This window comes from Homarus americanus, unplaced genomic scaffold (assembly GCF_018991925.1).
Source record: "Homarus americanus isolate GMGI-L3 unplaced genomic scaffold, GMGI_Hamer_2.0 scaffold24057, whole genome shotgun sequence".
Classification (NCBI taxonomy): Eukaryota; Metazoa; Arthropoda; class Malacostraca; order Decapoda; family Nephropidae; genus Homarus; species Homarus americanus.
The window spans coordinates 41734-61237 of record NW_024746050.1 but is presented as its reverse complement, the minus strand read 5'-3'; the positions used below and the strand labels follow the sequence as shown (position 1 = coordinate 61237).

Below are 19504 nucleotides of genomic sequence, written 5' to 3'. Positions count from 1 at the left end.
TGTTAATAATGTACCACCAAGTCACAAACCAAACTGCATCGTGGCCTTCTGACCAGACAACAGACAAATGCCATAATTTTGTTCTGCATGAATAGACAGTTTCTGACAGCATGATCCTTTATACTGTAGATTCATTTGCATGAAATTATTTTTCTTTGCAAATTTTATTTTATGGAATGTGAATGTCTCATTTATTGTGGCATCAGCTGTATGGCTTCCAAATTAATGCATGCATTATAAATGTTAAAATAAGAAATACATTTTCATGTTGTTATTTGGCCTTCATGATTAACAAGTTAATTAATGCATGAAGAAATTGAAAAATAGGATTCAACGAGAAATATGATGTTGATGGTCCTTTTTTAATATTCATCTTATTTTTATTCCCTAATAATAAAAGTACAGTAATTAAATATAGTGTTATGTGGTTACTGGAGTTTATATTCTTGAAAATTTTATCACAAACGTCCTGTGGTTATTGTCAATGGTTTTGGGGATCTTAAGAGTTTCAGGGTATGGACCTAAAACTTTCCTGGTAGTTATTCAGAATCTAATTTCACAGTGAAATAACTGAACTTGGTGTTTTTTGTTCTGTGAAAAAAAGGGGAATACTGTACAGGAACTTCAATAGGTTTCTTAATCATAATAATTCTAATTCTTCATGTTCCATTTTGATTTTTTCCTCTACAGATAAAGATGAGACAGGTGACAGTGATGATCAAGCCCATTGATTGGCTAGATAGTTTATGATGTCATGATCCGACATTCACATTCATTAATTGGTTAGCTTTTTGTCATCCTTATACTTGATGTGTCTAGTGAGATAGAAAACAAATTTTGTTTATAGGTGTGCTTCCAATGGTTGGTTGGCTTTGAAATATGGCATTATCTCATTATTACATATCACCAACCGGTAGGAGTGTCTTGAATGGTGCCTGTCCTTGAACGTGGCTCGACCTGACCACGGTTAGACAGTGGCTAATGTGTGGTAATGTACTAGAATATTCACACCTGGGCCCCTGGCTAACCCAACACAGTGTCCTCTTATATCCATCAAAAGGACGTAACTCATTTGTAAAGACAGAACTGATTTGCAAGTCATGAGATATGTATTATAATCCTCAAAGTTTTAATTGCAACACTGGAATGTAAAGTCACAGCACACACCTTTCATGTTTGAAAATAAGAATAAGAAAAGGGTGAGCGTGTCTTGTCATTCATCTGTGTTACACCATTATTTGTAGTTAATATTCTTGAACTCAGGTGTGAGATTAGTTGGGTCTTAATTGTTTGTGTGTGAGTTCTTTGTAGTAGGTTGTTGTACGTGTGTGAGACAATGTGGCCTTTTTGTGCTTGGGAATCTTTATTGTATATTCATTTTTCAATTGCTCGGGAAATTTCAAATAATCTTTGCAGTTTAAATTTTTTTATCCATTCATTATTTATTTATTAACTAGTTGACAGTTTAAAGACCACTTGTGTGTATATATGAATGATTAAGACATGTTGCGTGTGTGTTGATGTATGGTTTCATGAATAAATGATATCTGAGTTCTTAGCTGTACCAATATACAGTTTTGAAATATTGTTAAGTTTTGGGGAATGCAATAGAATTTTTATTTTTTATTTTTTACTTTAATGTAATGTGTGAATGGGAAAACATTCCAAATTATGCCATTCAGTTTCTGTGTATACAAACTACACTATTGTTGTAAAAACTGTTCTATAAGGACATTCTCTCTGTCCTGCTCAAGATTGTGAATAAACTTGAATTTATGTCAAATATTTGTATACTGTAATATTAACAAATATAAGCTGTAAGTCTTACAACATACATGAATAAATTGAAATATGTAAAAAAAAAAAATGTTTGTTTTATGGCTGTTCCTTTTAATTTTAGGCTTCATAAATTGTATCTTAAAGATTAAGTTCCATGCCTGTATTAGATAACAATACTCCCAAGATGAAGACTGTAAGGTAATAGAGTTATCGTGGACAAGTCTTCATTAAGGCAATACAGTATACACTGTACTGTATAATAATGCATTAACACACTATAATAGTATTTATTGTTTTATTCAAGTAAAAATCAATCAATAATGTATTAGTGAAAAAGAACCGACGATAAAGTCCGTCACCATCTTTGTTGTTTACATCCTCTTAGTCAATCGGCGATCATCTCAAAGTGTATATAGTAGCCCGCCAAGATTCATGTCCGTTGTATCATGGTAGGTCTCTTCATATTTTTGCTACCGGTGTTGACATGAGTTTTGTGAACATTTTATGCCCATTATGTCTGGGAAACATCCTACAAGTGACTGTTGGTAAACCAGTCAGGGTGCCCTGGAAAGACATTACAAAGACTGAATGTGAAAAGGACCGAGGTGTGTATGTTGACAATGAGTTGAAGTTCTCGGGCCATTGCGAGAAGGTGAATCAGACAACTACATTATTAGGTCTTGTAAGAAGGTCGTTTAGATATCTAGATGGTCTGTCCCCGGTAACAATCTTCAAGAGTGAGGTACTTCCCCAACTGGAGTATTGTCACCCCGTCTGGTCCCCGAGATATGCTAGGGACTGTCAGTTGATTGAAAATGTCCAAAGGAGGGCCACCAGACTGGTACCTGCACTGTGGCACCTCAGCTACCCTGAGAGATTGGAGCACTTGAAATTGCCTAGCTTATACTACAGATGGGCAAGGGGGTACCTAATTGAAGTGTATAAACATCTCAAAGGGATCAACACACTGACTCTCTCGGCTCTCTCTGACCATCACCACGACCTCATCTGCAAATTTGATGAGAAGCTTCTGCACCATCCTCGACACCGTCTCCTACTACCACCCGAGATCCCTCGTCCGCAAATTGCTGTTCGACACCACAACCGCATCCAGCCCACACGAGCATGTACTGATCGCTATAAGAACAGCCCAGTCCCAACCATTGTAAAAATTATCAACAACTTGTAATCAATCAGTGTATTCACTCCCAGTCAATCTTGCCTTTTTGCACTGTCACTATGTTGAAATGCCCTGTAGTATGACCTTCTCCCCACCAATTCATTATATACCATAATTGTATCACATATGTTACTTGTATATTATTTGTCAATCAAGAGACCCATTCCCCAATTATGTAACTATATTTTCAGCCTTCCGGCTGCCATGCTCTTTCAATAAATCGTTAATTATTATTATAAATACTGTATTATTATTACTCAGTCAAGTGCACTTACCTGGAGCGGACAGACACTCGCCCCACAAAGGGTCACAGCTCAAGGGTGAAGAAGTCGCAAGCCCAGAAAAATGTGAGGGGTGAACTCTTGGAACAATCTGCCAGTGTTGACTGCACCGAGCGTGAGCTCTTTCAAGACCAGATTTGACAAGCACTGGAGGAGGTTCACTTTTTTACTTTTATCCTCTTCACCACTGATCGGTTCGTTAGCCGCTTGGGCGATTGGTCACGTCTCTGTTACAAACTGTAGGCAAGTACTGGGCATGCACTGGCTCCTGAATATATCTGAACCTGCTCCAGTGTTGGTCAAGTCTGGTCTTGAAAGAACTCACACTCGGTGCCGTCACAACACTTTCTGGTAGACTGTTCCAAGAGTTCACAACTCTCACTCGGAAAAAGTTTGCCTTCACAGTTTTCTGAAGCCAGTGCATGCCTAGTACAGTCTCTCCTCGACTTACGACGGGGTTCCGTCCCGACGACCAGGTCTTAAGTCGAAAAGGCAAAAATAAAACATAGACATTCTAAAATGGTGTCTCTCTTACTTCTCAGCACCACAAGAACTCTCAGTTTTACTCTTGCCAGCCATTTTAAAGGGGATTACAAACGAAAATTTTGTCAGTACACAGCGCAATCACTAACGTTGGGGCTCGAAATACGTAATGTGAAAAATATTTTATACGACCATGGCCATCGTATGTCCGGGTTGTCGTAAGTCGAAGAGAGGCTGTACTTGACAAAAGTGCATAACAGAGACCGATCACCCAAGCGGCTAACAAGCCGATCAGTGGTGAAGAGGATAAAAATTAAAAAAATAATAAATGAAGGGTTGAGGCAGGTAGATGTTGGTCGTGTCGCTGGGCTTCCTCCGATGTTATAACCGTGTTATGTCATATCCTGACATGAATATGGCGTGAAAAAAGATTGGTTCTGATATGTGAAATCTCGCGAGATTACCTGAAATACAAAATTATCCTGTAAAGTATAGTCTTTTTTAATTAGCTGCAGGACGGTCCTGCATAAACTGTAGGCTCAGCCCATTAAAGAAGCAGCTGCACTGAGTGTGAAGTCATTTATGAGCAGACTTGACCAAAATTGGTGTAGATTCAAAACTTTATATACACTCAGGAGCAGGACATATCCAGTACAGTACTGTATTTACCAACAGTGTATATCAGATGTGACCGAGGGATTCAAGAAGATAACAGGCCAGTCGTTTACCGTGTCCAGTTGGCATACCATAGTGGTCTACCACTCTCCATACTCTCTAGATACAGGCAGGCAAATAATGAAACTCATCATTGGAATATAAATACTTCACATTTTAAAGAAAATAATTAACACTACTAATACATAGAAAGTAGTAAATGTTCAAGGTAATTATCAATGACAAACCCATCGCCGATTTTTCATAGAATATAATCCTAAAAATGACGCATTTTCACTGTTTTGCAGTGGACACTGCCATGGTATGGGCAAATGTGTTGAAGACGAAGTACATTCATTTCTGCTACAACGCGATAGTTGCGTTCTTGTGAAACCTAGCGCAATAGAAATAAGAGAGCTTATGGAGAAAATCGGGTGAGGTGCAGATTACTCAAAATTTCTGTATTGTCTCTAATGGTGAGTAACGTAGACTCCTTTATTCCCGTTGCACGAACAATATTACGTTCTTTCATTACGTTCAAAACGCTTAATAACATCTTTTACTTTTATCCTCTTCGCCACTGATCGGCTCGTTGGCCACTTGGGTGATCGGTCACGTCTCTGTCACACACTGTTGGCAGGTACTGGGCATGCACCGGCTCCTGAATGTACCTGAACCCGCTACAGTGTTGGTCAAGTCTTGTCTTGAAAGAGCTCACACTCAGTGCCGTCACAACACTCTCTGGTAGATTGTTCCAAGAGTTTACAACCCTCACTCCGAAAAGTTTGCCCTCACAGTTTTCTGGACTTGCGGATTCTTCAATCTTGAGCTTCTCTTCAAGTGTTATATAGCCTTTCTTTTACTTCACCACCGACTATTCAATCACCAGAACGCTTCTTGGAAACATTCTTCTTACCTTGTCTTTCCATATTCATGGCTAACACAACAAAATTGGAGAAAACAGCATAAATCACGGAGGACACCAAAGAGAACTCAACACAACTCGCGCGGGTGTAAAGAGAGAGCGCTGATGTAAACCGTTATTAGTCTGCACTGTGAAACATTATTTTTACTTATTTATGGGTAGCAGCTAAATTTGCAAAAAAAAAAAAAGAACCAAATTTATAGAGTACCTCTCAAAAAACACTTCACAAACAAAACACATGAATCAATTGAACATGTGATGTCGAACGTGAACTGTAAACACTGCATAACCCCGCGCCACGGTGAAGAGGGGATCACGTTATAGCCAACACTTGTCTGCCAAAGGTTGTGTGTTACAAACAGCGTTCCCCTTTTCATCAATCGCGTTATAACCAATTCGCGTTGACAAAACACACGTTGTAGTCCATGTGACAGGTCACATGGGAGAAAATTTGGGTACTTATTAACACTAAAGTGACATGTACAGGCAGATCAGCTGCAATTACACTAGAGTTTTTCAGCAGACTTAAGCTTACCAACAATTTATGTATTGAGTCTTATATAGGGAGAAAGAAAAATACTTTATTTTATTATGTTTCCATTGGAAATTTAAATTTTTCGAGCATTTAAATTGATATGACCCCCCAATTACCAACAATATTAGTTCAAAGTGGGCAGGTATTTGAAATAGAGGGAAAATGAAGGGTAAAATACTAAAAGAACACAAAACAAACCTTTAAAAACCTTTCCTAACTTATAAAAATACAAAAAAAAATCATAAGAATAAAGATGTTCCCGAATGCATAAACGTTTTTAACACAGGTGTATAAATATTTATATATGATAGTATGACTAGTTTAAATAAAGTCTAGATTATTATAAATAGTCTAGCATAATATATAGGCCATTAAATCACGTTTTTAGCCTTATTAATAGAGGGTAAAATGCGATAAAGGTAAAAGAACTGCGCACGCTTAGAAACCAGAATATTAGAAAATAAACAAATTTACCTGGTAGCGAAGCTGTCACCTTTGCCAGTTATAAACTATACACCACTACAGTACCACGTTACCTGTCTATGGGAAACAGCAGACGCAGGTAAGTGCTTATTTTAATTCTAGTAACTAATTTTCTAAAGTTAAAGAAACAGCAAAGGCAAATATACTGCTGGTGACCGTCAGTGGTTAAGTAATTATGAGGGTTTTTTTTTAAGAGTTTTGGTAAAACTAGTTTTGGACAGTACCCCTAGTAGTTGTGAGAAGACGCATGTCGCAGTTACTCCCGACCCACGCGCTTCCACTGCTCATCTACTGTATGTGGACAAAAATCGAAAACTTACACATGGAGACAGGTCTCACATCTCTCCAAACCAAAGCGGAACGATTAACAGCGAGTTTTGCAACAAAACTGATTACCAGGGCTCCGGAAAGTGACATCAAGAATGGACTCTTACTCTTCGAGGTAGTAGATAATGACGAAAATTACGATGTTATTTACTTAGACTTTAGCAAAGCATTTGACAGAGTACCGCATCAGAGGCTTCTGAGAAAAATTAAGGCTCATGGTATCGAGGGGAAAGTTTTAAATTGGATAAAATCATGGCTCACCGATAGAACGCAGAGGGTCAGCGAAGATGGTGTTAAATCTGAGTGGGGCCGTGTAACCAGTGGGGTTCCTCAGGGGTCAGTACTAGGCCCACTTTTGTTCATAATCTACATTAACGATCTAGATACTGGGATCAGCAGTGACATAAGCAAGTTTGCGGATGACACCAAAATAGGGCGGCAAATTAATTCAGGGCAGGATGCAAGTGCATTACAGGAGGATCTAAATAAACTGCAGGGGTGGTCTGAAAAATGGCAAATGAAATTCAACACCAGCAAATGCAGCGTACTTAATATTGGAAGAACAAATACTTATAATGTATACAGCCTTAACAACATCAACCTAGAGAAGTTGCCTTGTGAAAGAGACCTAGGGGTACTTGTAAGCCCGGACCTACGGCCTAGAAAACAGTGCGTTAATGTTCGAAATAAGGCAAACAGAGTATTGGGTTTTATATCCTGAAGTGTAAGTAACAAGAGTGCAGAGGTCTTATTGCAACTATATCTTGCGCTAGTCAGGCCGCACCTCGATTATGCGGTTCAGTTCTGGTGCCCCTATTATAGAATGGATATAAATTAACTAGAGTCGGTGCAGCGAAGAATGACAAAAATGATTCCGGGACTTAGAAACCTTCCATATCAGGATAGGTTAAAGAAACTTAACTTGCATTCCCTAGAAAGACGAAGAGTGCGGGGAGATATGATAGAAGTATTTAAGTGGGTGAAAGGAATCAATAAAGGGGATAAAGATAAAGTTCTTATAATATCCGAGCAGGATAGGACTCGGAGCAACGGATTCAAGTTGGATAAGTTTAGGTTTAGGAGGGAGATAGGAAGGAACTGGTTCACAAATAGGGTGGTGGACGAGTGGAACAAGCTTAGCAACTTTGTAGTAAGTGCGGGAACTCTGGAAAGTTTCAAAAGGAGGCTAGATAGATTCATGGATGATAGAGAGTGGTAGTAACTCTCGACAGGAGCTGCCATGCGCAGGCCAACCGGCCTATTGCAGACTCCTTATGTTCTTATGTTCTTATGAGCACTGAACCTTAACAAAGATGTCTTTAACAAGAAAACATGGCTATTGTGCGCAGCTGACTCTATATATCGACTGAAATTGAAAGACACAATCCTCAGCAAAGGACCTGATACAATGATTCCAGACTACAGCACTCGAGCACCGTGGGAGTTCCCGCCAGCAGTCTTCAACATTCTACAAACTGGGACAAGAAAAGCTGACTGTAACCCACATGAGCTCCGACAGATAGCAGAGAGAAACATGAAGGCTCTAACACCACACAATAGTACAGTGTATTACACAGACGGTTCCGTAGAGACCACCAGTACGAAGGCAGGAGCAGCCTTCACTATAGGAGGTAACACGTCCCTTTGGAGAACATCAGATGGATGCTCTACTTTGCAAGTTGAGCTAGCTGCCATACTTGGAGCCCTAAGACACGCTTCCATAAACAGTCAACAAGGCATTGTAATACACACTGACTCACGATGCGCTATTGAAGCACTACAATGCAGAGAGCCTAGAGACAACATTCATCTCATAACATCCGTTGTTGGACTACTGCAAGGTTTAAAACTACAAGATCAGCAAGTTATCATTAACTGGGTGCCCAGTCATATCGGAATCCCAAGGAATGAACGAGCTGATGCTGCTGCCAAGGCTGCGTTAGAACAGCGAAACATTGAGATGAACATCCCGCCCAGTCAGGAGCAGATAAAGAAGACCACAATAACACGAACTGCCCAGTGGAAAATAGAGAAACATAGAAGATTAACACCAGTATCACGATCGGCCAGGTGGTACTATCTGGTCACGAATTATGAGACCACCATTCATGAAGGATATAACAAGAAGGGAAGAAGTCAACTTCCACCGACTAAGACTGGGATACCCATGCATTTGGGAAATAATTGTACCAGCACCAGCAGAGCAGCCCATATGCAAGACCTGCGACAGCGGAGCAGAAAACACACTGCAGCACTACCTCATAGAGTGCCCTGGAACACAATTAGCTATGAGAAACATACAACCCCCTAACACAGCAGAGAAGGTTGCCAGAATGCTAACCCACCAACCACTCTCAAGAAACCCTACAGTTTCTTACCGAGCATCCCCCCCCCCCACACACTAGTGGTGGAGATGTACATTTAACCAAAAAGACGCTGGTGTTTTATCCCAGCAGTGGGTGGACCAGCATTTTAGCTTAAGGTCCGCGTAGGTTATATTCCTACAAATCTATATAAAAAAAAAAAAAAACGATCAGTCATAAAATGTGAACAAGATGAGACCCCTCACAAGACAACTGTTATTCTTACATGTTTAGTGCATTAAGTTTAAAGAAGTTTCAAGTACAGTAGAAGTGCATTTGGGTCGATACTATTACTCAACTTTTAAAGAATTCTATTGATTTGCTCCTTGTTCATATCATTGGGAGCCGAACGCTAGGTAGAAATCGCTCTTGCTGGCTTGCAGTTCGCTCGTTTAACCAGTTTAGAAAAAAAAATAGCGTACTATTTAACAGTCGTGACGTATTATGGGAAACATACTGTACTTGAAATTTATTTATTTTTGACTCTCAGAAGGATCAATCGAGACATGTTAATTAATTTTTGTCTGCTGTACATTTATGTTGACAAATCACAAACCCGACACACACCACCACCACTTTTGGAGCCGTTCTGTTTAAGCCCAAGCCCAGGGAACTTTATGTAGCATTCATTTTCTGGGTTGGTGGAAGAATCGTGCTTGGCGATCACCTGGAAAGGACTTAGTTTTAATTGAATTGATTTATCATTTGATAAGTTTTATAAACAAATGGAAAATTGCATCGGAAAATCAAGGTCAACAAACAAGGGAAATCTGGGTGTGGTGTACCTGGTCACTGACACTCCCGCTCACAATGCTTCAGAGTGGTGGTTGAACCATTCGAAGGCCCGCCCTATTCACCACACCTGCCTTGAGTGATATCAATCTGTTCCCCTGTTGAGAAGAAACACATTTGGGGACAGATTCAAGTGATCAGGACGTGATTGTCTGCTGTGAAGTGCCTGGTTAAGGGGCCGGGACACACTTTCTTAAGAGGAATACAGGGTTTGGTGCATTGCTCGTCCAGGTGCACTTAAGTTCAAGGAGACTTGTACAATACGTTGAAGAATAGGCGTACTCCTTGTCTGTCCATCACCCCCTATCCTCCATTACCTACCTCTCTCTCTCCCATCTCCTCGCCGTGGCCTGCGTCGCGTGGAGAGTTAGCGTGTTGAACATAACTGTACAGCGAGGACTCCCTGGTGTTGTGGTCAGGTTGAGCGAGACATGCCGCTGATTACGGGGGGGAGGTGGAGGAGGGAGGAGCGAAGGTGGATAAATGGGGAGGGGGAGTTAAAAGTAGAAGGGAATAAAGAAAGAGGATAGAGGAAGTCAAAGGTGGAAGGAATGAGCAAGAAGACAGTAAAGGAAAAGATGGGTACAGAGCAGGAGGGAAAGGGGAGGAGAGTGAACAGTACAGTATACGGTCCTTTTTTTGTACCGCTGCGCTGGTGTTCTTGACTGTTTCGGCAACCAGAAGCAATTTATAAAATCCACTCGTTTGCGGGCATCTAACTTTATAAAAGCCACGTCAGAGTAAGAAACTTGAAGCGATTTTTAGCACCTAGTCCAGGAGACGCGATAGTCAGAGCCGAAATACTGAGGCCTGTAAACATTTCCACTGTTTAATACAATATTTATAAAAAAAAGTCCTTATACCATAAGATTAAACAAACCGTTTGAGCCGAGTGACCCAAGTGCTAAAATAAGATACTTTTCAACCATCACGCGAGAATTTGTAATACAAAAATGACTGTTGATCTATAAGAAGTGATTCGTTGATTTTAAAGAACTTATCAATCGTATTTTTGGTTTGGAAAATGGCAGTGATGGATACCCGAGGTTAAGTAACGTTTCCATTTTACTCTCACGTCAATTAGTAATTAAGTCCATCCCATAATGCCTCAACATCATCAAAATGCTGGTGTATTGCTCATGTCGTGGTAAGTTCCCTGACAACTTGACAAGTTTTGTTGATGAAGGTTCACTAGTTCTTAGTTTTCTTTGACTTTCAACCATACAGTATACCCATTTTCTCTTAATGTTTCATTTGAAGGACTACTGTCACATTCTACACTAAAAATATAATCTACAATCTACCTCAACATTTACAATCTACCTCAACATCTACACTCTACCCTAACCTGACCACATCCTGTAAGATAATTGCCATATTCGTTCAAATTACCCTTGATAGCAACATTTCCCTTCGTCGTTACTGTTGTGTGGTTCTGTAACTTCTCAGTGAATTTTTTTGTCGCTACCTCTCTGTTGGGGTGCATTAAACTTCTACCCAAGTAACTTTGCCTTCTCTAAGAAATTATATTTTTATGTAATATGAGCTTCACGTCGTAGTGTCATTATATTTGAGCTCCTGGGCACGTCTGACCGACTTGTGGGTCAGATGTGAACTGGTGATGGAGGTAGTGTGTGTTGTGGTGGCTGTAGTGTGCATTACATTGGGTGGTGGTGTGTATAGGGACATTGGGTGGAGGTGGTGTGCATCAACTTAAGGTGGATGCGTCATGTAAGGACGAAGGTGGAGGTGTGTGTTAACGGGGTGGAGGTGATGTGTAGGGGGGAGTTGGGTGGAAGTGGAGTGTGTGATCATAGGGTGGATCACCGTGGATGCGTCATGGTGGGGGGGGGGGGGCGGGGGGCTCTGGATGCCGAGTTCCCTAACAGTCTAGCTGATGATTTGTGAGTCACAACATGGGCTGGATCTGTTAACTTTCCACTTCGCGGAACACATCACTGCCTGGAACGGACGGGCTATTTATATTTGTTTCGTGTAAACTTGATAAATCTTCCTCAATATCCATGTGCTAGTATGTTTGTTTTGGTTGAGTTCCATTGTCTTTTAAAAATATCATCGACGTTTATAAGTTTTATGAAGAGTAATACGTTACATGTTGATGGTACAAACGACTAACATGAAACGCTATTAATATTTATGTTCTGAGAAAGTTCTAGAGCAGGAAGACACAATTACGCCTAGTAAGTGTTGGGTAACTCGTGCAAACTTCCAGATACTTGCGAGAGGGAGGTATTGTACGTGTTTCCTGTATCGTTCAGGAATTACGTGTTATACGAAGATTCTCGAGAGTATCAAAATTCAACACTTTCTGATCCTTCTGTTTCGTTATTAAAGTAAACATAAGTGGTCTCTTTATCTGTAATAATTTACAATGGCAACTTCCTCTATATATTTTCTGATTCTTCTTTGAAAAAAAATATTGTAAGTTGCGGTATTTTTAGTTTGTGTGAATATCATTTAACACTCCCTCGCACACTTCCTTTTGAGACTTACATACCAAGATTACGAATAACAGTCAGGCAATGACACATTCGTAATACTAAAGAATAGTGTGAGTGGCAACTGAGGGTGCGCCCCGCCCACCGGCCGGCTGTAATGGTGAGGGCAGCTGAAGTTAACAACAGTAGAGTGTGAGGGAGCGCGCAACGAGGATGGGGGTACGCAACGCAATCACTTTGGCTCTATTTGTGGCCTTTGTCACGGCTAACAGGGAACCCGCCGCACTTGCCAATAGAGATTTCTTCAGAAACAACGATAATTTGTAAGTACAGGTACTTTTAGGTTTATGAGCATTATTGTTGAAACTTAAATATTTGACAAAGTACCTTAGTGAAGGGTTAAGGAAAAACTACGTCTATGATGTTTACATATTTTTAGTTTCAAGGAATTTTTTGTTGTTGAATTTAGTAAGACAACTTACATTTAGATTGATAGGGGTAAAGAGTTGACGACTTGTCTTCACCTGAGGTGGGTGAGGGATGGATGATGGTGGTAAGAGGAAGTAGAGTAAGGCGTGTGTTCGTGGGTGTAGTGTACTCCTCCGTTACCGCATCAGGACACTTTCCGCAGCCTGGGTACTGTAGTTTCATCTGGTGCTGACTACTAGACCCATGATGATGGAATACAAACCCGTAATAAACAATAGGGGGATTAAACCAACCTCCGTCTACCTTCCCCCTTACAGTAAAGAGATAAATAATAGCGTCCTCAGAAGACGTTAGCAACAGGTTTTAAGCGTGATGGTGTAAGTCATTTGTTTCCGTGACAGCCCATGTCCTTAGCTATTGTTTATATTCGTTTCCTGTATGTTAGGATTGTCTAATAGTTATGTTGGTAAGAATCTGTCCACGCTGCGTACTTATTCCTTATTCGGTAACTGTTAACTCAAGGTATACGGTGTTAGGGTATTATTATTTTTTTTTTTTAAACCGTCAACAAAAATTTAAAATCCATTTAAAGATTTACGCAAAACAACTGCTAAAATGAGGAACTTATTACAAATGCCAAAGGGTGTTTTAACTTTAATATATTCGTTGACAGTAATGTACAGAAAATAAGTTGATAATTAATGAATGCATCGGGAGCTACTCTACTGATAAAAACTCCAAATAATGTTTATCCCAGTGAACTCTTTGGTCTTGTGATGAAACCCTGAGTTAGTGAGTGTCTGTGTGCTTGTTTGCTCACTTAGTGTACACATTTATGTATACATCCGTGTTTGCTTGCATTACCGATTATATGAAGTGTGTACAATCGAGCGTGTTCGTGCGTGTTAAATGATTACGTATGTTAACGCACATAATTGTTATTTGCAGACTTCAAGAAATGTAAATGAAATAGCATTTACAGTATTAATACTTACGACGATATATTTCTGGAGGTGGCATCATTAATAGACACAGAAAGGTGAAAAGTGCAGTCAGACAATTCCCGTTATTTGGCCGAGACTAAAGTGATGGCTGGAGTTGGATGCACTCCGGTTACGAGCGGCATTAAACGCTGCGTAGCCTCAAGTTGCGTGTAGCGGGTCTTGTTAATCCGTGACGTATATAAATATAATCAAACGTATGTAGATCTACGTTGATTGTACTGAGGTAAAACATTGCCTATTGGATAATTAAATAAATGACAGCCAGAACGCCGATGATTGATTGGTTTTTGACACTTTGGAGTGAATGAATCCATATAGGAGTGTCTATTCGGTTATTAACGGTTGTCTATTATTAATTACTGTATTTTTTCGATGGTTACAGGCAGCTTTACAAACTTGTTGAATTTTTCGTAACTGCCGTTTAGAGCTTGTACAGTACAATAGCAAGCATAAAATTAGGTTTTTTGAGGGGTTAAATTTCTTTTGTCTAAGATGGTAAAATTTCCTTTAAATCAGCTGTAGTGAAGTAATACATCACCCACCCTCCACCAATACAATGCAAAGGGAATTGCTGTTTACACACACGATACCTTTGCTTGGGTACTACCACTGAAATTGTCACGGGTAAAACATATTATACTTGGAGGAGTATGATCCCATGAACGAGCAATTATTTAGCTTTTATTTTTATTGATGACCATTAATATCAACTCGTGTGAATAATCACCGCAAGCTTAAAGTAAAGGAGGTGATAGGTGTATCTGTTAACGATTTTCAGTACTTGATAATGATTTTAGAGACATTCATAAAAACATAACCTGAGAGATATTTTGAGTGATATTACATTAGATTTGAGATCAACACCTTGTTAACTAGAAGATTCAGTTCCTGATGATTGATAGGCTGCTGCTGCTGCTGCTGCTGTGCCCACTTGTGAATGAGAACGTGACTATAATGTTTGGGAGAGTGAAGACGGTCGAGTAAACAACAAGAGGACAGTAACATAGTGAAATCAAGGCCTGCTTGTAGCTTCTTGGAAACACGCCCGTTTCTTCATTTGGCCTTGGTTGATATATTTGTTTTCAATATTTAAAAATAAAATTCGACGGAAGACACCTCGGCATTACGTGACTGAGAGTCTTCAATATTCTCTTCTCTTTTTGTTATTGTCGAGAAAGCGATTTCTAAAAGTTAAAAAGTAGATATTAAAGCTCTTTTAGAGGGTCATGGAAACCTGCCGACATGTACGTAGAAATAACAAGATGGGGCCGAGGAGAGAGGACGGACAAGCAGGAAAAGCTTACTAACCGGATTTAAGCCAACACTTGTGGGTGCGACTTAAGCTGCCAGGGGCGCGACGACATTGTTCACGCGCGCTCATTTATTAATAAGCTTCCTGGCGTTACCTCTTATATACAACGTTTTAAGGATGTTTTATACAAGAAGAAGCGTGAACGCGAGAAACTAAACGTATTAATGCGTTCAAATATACAGTTATTGTGATCCTGTGATTATCACAGTTCGTGTCTGCCAGGGTGAAGGGCAGCAGGACATTGGATGATTAGGATATTGTGGCGATGAATGTGAAGAGGAGAGTCGTCGTGAACATCGTAATACTATATCAACGTATCCTAAAGCTGCAGTATTTGATTTTGTCAAGTTATTTTACGTCTTCAGTACTAAATGACATTGTTTTGGACTTCTAAGCTATTTTCGGCAGTATTTTGACCCTTCCGTCCTCCCTTGACAGTTTTAGTTAGTAACGAGTTAGGTTTAGACAAATGTGTCGTGGAGGCTGCGGGTTATTGTGTGGATCTGATACACCAAGATGCCATTATATAAACAGAGGTCCTGTGTTTTACCCAAATGTTTAAAGTCTACAACTTCTATTTTACTTAAGACCCATTTAGTATTGACACGAGGTTATCATATTTCAAGTACAGTACACAGAAATAATGATGTGACGGGTTACATGAAATTGGCCATACTTAAAAGCGAAAACGTTTAAAAAAATAATGTACTGGAGGTTTTTTGTAAAGTAAAAAAAAAAAAAACTCAAGTGTGGCCCAAGGTGGCGGAGGTTACGGATGCCCACAGGCAGAGAAAGCGACGGCTGGACCTTCCCAAATTTCCCATAAAATCCCGGACCTGTTGACGTCAGTATGGTTTGCTTGGTGTATTTTTCTTGTGGCGTTTACATCCGACGGAGAATTCCACTGTTCAAGTGTAAATACGTGTTGTATTAACAGACGATGTTGAAGAGATTTTTTGTTGTTGTGTTGGTTGGTGTGCAAGACCATTAGCTGCGCATGGAACACAAATAACACAACCATTCCACCACCCACACTCCAACTCTCCTCCCGATTGTTTCTGAACGCCGAGCCTAGAGCCCCCCCCCAGCAACAGAAACGGACTGACGCTGCCGACCTTCAAACATTAGAGGTGACCTTACAATGCAACAATAGAGACATCTTCAGATCTGTGAAGTAAATACATTTCTTTGGCTGTAAAGACGAATCATTGTGAAGAGGTCATGGGACATCTGGACATAGAAGTTGAAGGGTTATTTACAAACACTGACTAATGTCCATTGGTTGTGTTGGATTTTAAATAGCTTGATAATACTTTGAGGGCGCCTCACCAGAATGAATGGAGAGTATTTACGTGTGCTGACAAGAATCCGGGGGTGCATTTGTGGACGTAGGACCGAGTATGAAAAATGTAAGTTAACGTAAGTTTTCCAAGTAACGCCGGAATGGTTGTGCTAGTATTTATTTTTTTCGTATGTATGATAATATATATGTTTGTGTAATCTATGAGAGATCTTTCCTACCTGTATCTAACTTTCCAACAGGGGAACTCTCCCCTGCCATGACTGTATAAACAGTAGACCATGTTTCACCTGACCTGCAGAACATTAATTAGTATGATGAATGTGTCTACTCCTCTCCTCCACTTTGGCTGCCTTATTACCCCCCTCCGCCCACCCAGGAAGAAACGTAAAGTATACTATGTACATACAGCTTTACATTTGTTTGTTTGACCCGGAGATGCGAATACAGAAATCGATTTTGTAGCGTTAGATTTCAGCCAAATAAAGTATGTGAAGTTAAGCTTCCAGACACGTGCAATAGATGGCGTGTTCCGTCCACATTGTCCAGTTATGTCCTTTTTGGACTTTGCTGCCGGGCGGTGGGAGGTTGATATGAATAGATTTACTTTCCCTATTGATCCTAAAATACACGACACAGCTAATTCTTATACAGTATTTTTTTTGTAGATTTAACTGTCTTAACAGATAATTAACGTGACGTAACTAATAGAAAAGAATACAATTGGGAAGTGTATACAGTGAATTCTTTTATTGTATCATGTTGGCTCTGTATACAGGAAGGTTACGGTGTATCAGTAGTATTGTGCGTGTAATCGACTTAGCCTATGTTGCTTGCGGAAAGAATGTACCTGTCTGCCTGGATGTTATTATCTGCCTTGCTTTTGTCATGTTGAAATAGTGACTTAATGCATGGAGTAATTTTCTAGGTAATACACGGCCGCTCCCATCCCACCCTCAGCCTTCACTCACCCTCCCTCTGTTACGATCCTCCGCCCCTCCACTCCTAACTTACCTTGGTGGGGCTTCTTTCTGGGAATCTGTATGCTGATGTGTAAGTGTGGTGGGTGCGGGTGGCGTCAGAGGATATGGTAGTGGTGACGAGGTTAAAACGCACCCTGAAACCAAACTTTTGTAATATTTTGGTCTTTTAATATGTACAATACAGTTCCATTAACACTATTTTCCTTTTTATGATATCCCCAAATACTGAAGTAGGCAGATACAATAAACTGCGCCATGATTTCTTACACGCTATTGTTTGTAAATATATTTTAATTCTGTGGAGGGTGGCATAAATAGTTGACAATAAAAGGGATGTTTTGGTGAGTCATCAGGCATGGAGGCGGTGTTGGTGTTATGAAGCCTTGTTATACTGCCCATTGTTCTATGCTGGGTCTAGTGTTGTCACCTGGGCCACTTACTGTTGTTGATATTGTACAAAACACGACTGACTAACTTCCCGGACACCCAAGCTGCGTATGTATTGTACGGTTCTATTTGCGCAGTTAGATGTGAATTTTTATTTATTTTGAATTAAGCCCTAAGTATTATTATTTTGCAATATCATTTACAGATTAATAGTCTTCTGAAATACTACATTTAAGTGTTACGTTAGTGTTACTTGTTATAGACAGCAAATAATGTACTTATTTTTGTGTTCCTTAGTGACCAAATTAAACTAGAGAGTTTCAGTTATCTAGTGAGTCCGGAAAATATACACAGTAACGCCTATTGATCAATTATAAATGCAAGTGTAAATATAAACCAGATTATTCTCTTTTGAAAATATTCCTACTCACATGAACAGTGTAAACATGACCACCTCAGCCACACACTACCATATAAACACCATCTAGTTATTAGGTGGTAATGTGTATCGGGTCAGGCAGCTTTAAGACTTCCAATCCCGATTAAAAGACTGACTCTTTAGCCCTTGATACAGCGGGCGTGTGATGTGGAATGTGTCTCCTGACCCAACAACGATCATTGACTCGAGTCCTGCGGCTGACCATGGAGTGGGATAACAGTTGGTGATTGGTTGCATAACTTTCAGGTTGATGAAGTGAAAGGCGAGTTGAGTGGATTGCTGGCCATGCTGTCGTAAGGCGAGTTGAGTGGATTGCTGGCCATGCTGTCGTAAGGCGGGTTGAGTGGATTGCTGGCCATGCTGTCGTAAGGCGGGTTGAGTGGATTGCTGGCCATGCTGTCGTAAGGCGGGTTGAGTGGATTGCTGGCCATGCTGTCGTAAGGCGAGTTGAGTGGATTGCTGGCCATGCTGTCGTAAGGCGGGTTGGTGGATTGCTGGCCATGCTGTCGTAAGGCAGTGGATTGCTGGCCATGCTGTCGTAAGGCGGGTTGGTGGATTGCTGGCCATGCTGTCGTAAGGCGGTTGAGTGGATTGCTGGCCATGCTGTCGTAAGGCAGGTTGAGTGGATTGCTGGCCATGCTGTCGTAAGGCGAGTTGAGTGGATTGCTGGCCATGCTGTCGTAAGGCGGGTTGAGTGGATTGCTGGCCATGCTGTCGTAAGGCAGGTTGAGTGGATTGCTGGCCATGCTGTCGTAAGGCAGGTTGAGTGGATTGCTGGCCATGCTGTCGTAAGGCGGGTTGAGTGGATTGCTGGCCATGCTGTCGTAAGGCGGGTTGAGTGGATTGCTGGCCATGCTGTCGTAAGGCAGGTTGAGGATTGCTGGCCATGCTGTCGTAAGGCGGGTTGAGTGGATTGCTGGCCATGCTGTCGTAAGGCAGGTTGAGTGGATTGCTGGCCATGCTGTCGTAAGGCGGGTTGAGTGGATTGCTGGCCATGCTGTCGTAAGGCAGGTTGAGTGGATTGCTGGCCATGCTGTCGTAAGGCAGGTTGAGTGGATTGCTGGCCATGCTGTTGTAAGGCAGGTTGGTGGATTGCTGGCCATGCTGTCGTAAGGCGGGTTGGTGGATTGCTGGCCATGCTGTCGTAAGGCAGGTTGAGTGGATTGCTGGCCATGCTGTCGTAAGGCAGGTTGAGTGGATTGCTGGCCATGCTGTTGTAGGCTTGGTCGCCTGTGTTCTCTTTCCACACTGTCCCTAATTTGTTATCGGAGGACCAATTTTCACGATATGATCCAGCTGTTGTCAAATTCATGGACCCTCTTGCCTTAACATGACGCCAAGACGTGGGTGCATTTGTTGCCATCTGGGTGTATTTGTCGGTGTGTGTGT

The 19504-nt window shown here is 40.8% G+C and overlaps 2 protein-coding genes across 3 annotated transcripts in view; both read left to right on the top strand.

Annotated features, from left to right (window-relative positions):
* The window catches only part of LOC121878905, a 99771-nt gene extending 97215 nt beyond the window's left edge, over nucleotides 1-2556 (top strand). For both annotated transcript variants that reach the window (XM_042385344.1, XM_042385343.1), the window contains one exon: nucleotides 691-2556. In XM_042385344.1, the coding sequence (XP_042241278.1) occupies nucleotides 691-731 (41 nt within the window). In that variant the 3' untranslated portion in view covers nucleotides 732-2556. The remainder of the gene's footprint in view (nucleotides 1-690) is intronic.
* Nucleotides 2557-12427: 9871 nt separating this feature from the next.
* LOC121878889 (transforming growth factor-beta-induced protein ig-h3-like) overlaps nucleotides 12428-19504 on the top strand; it is a 40427-nt gene continuing 33350 nt past the window's right edge. The window contains exon 1 of the mRNA XM_042385324.1: nucleotides 12428-12584. Coding sequence (XP_042241258.1) covers nucleotides 12475-12584 — 110 coding nt within the window. The 5' untranslated portion in view covers nucleotides 12428-12474. The remainder of the gene's footprint in view (nucleotides 12585-19504) is intronic.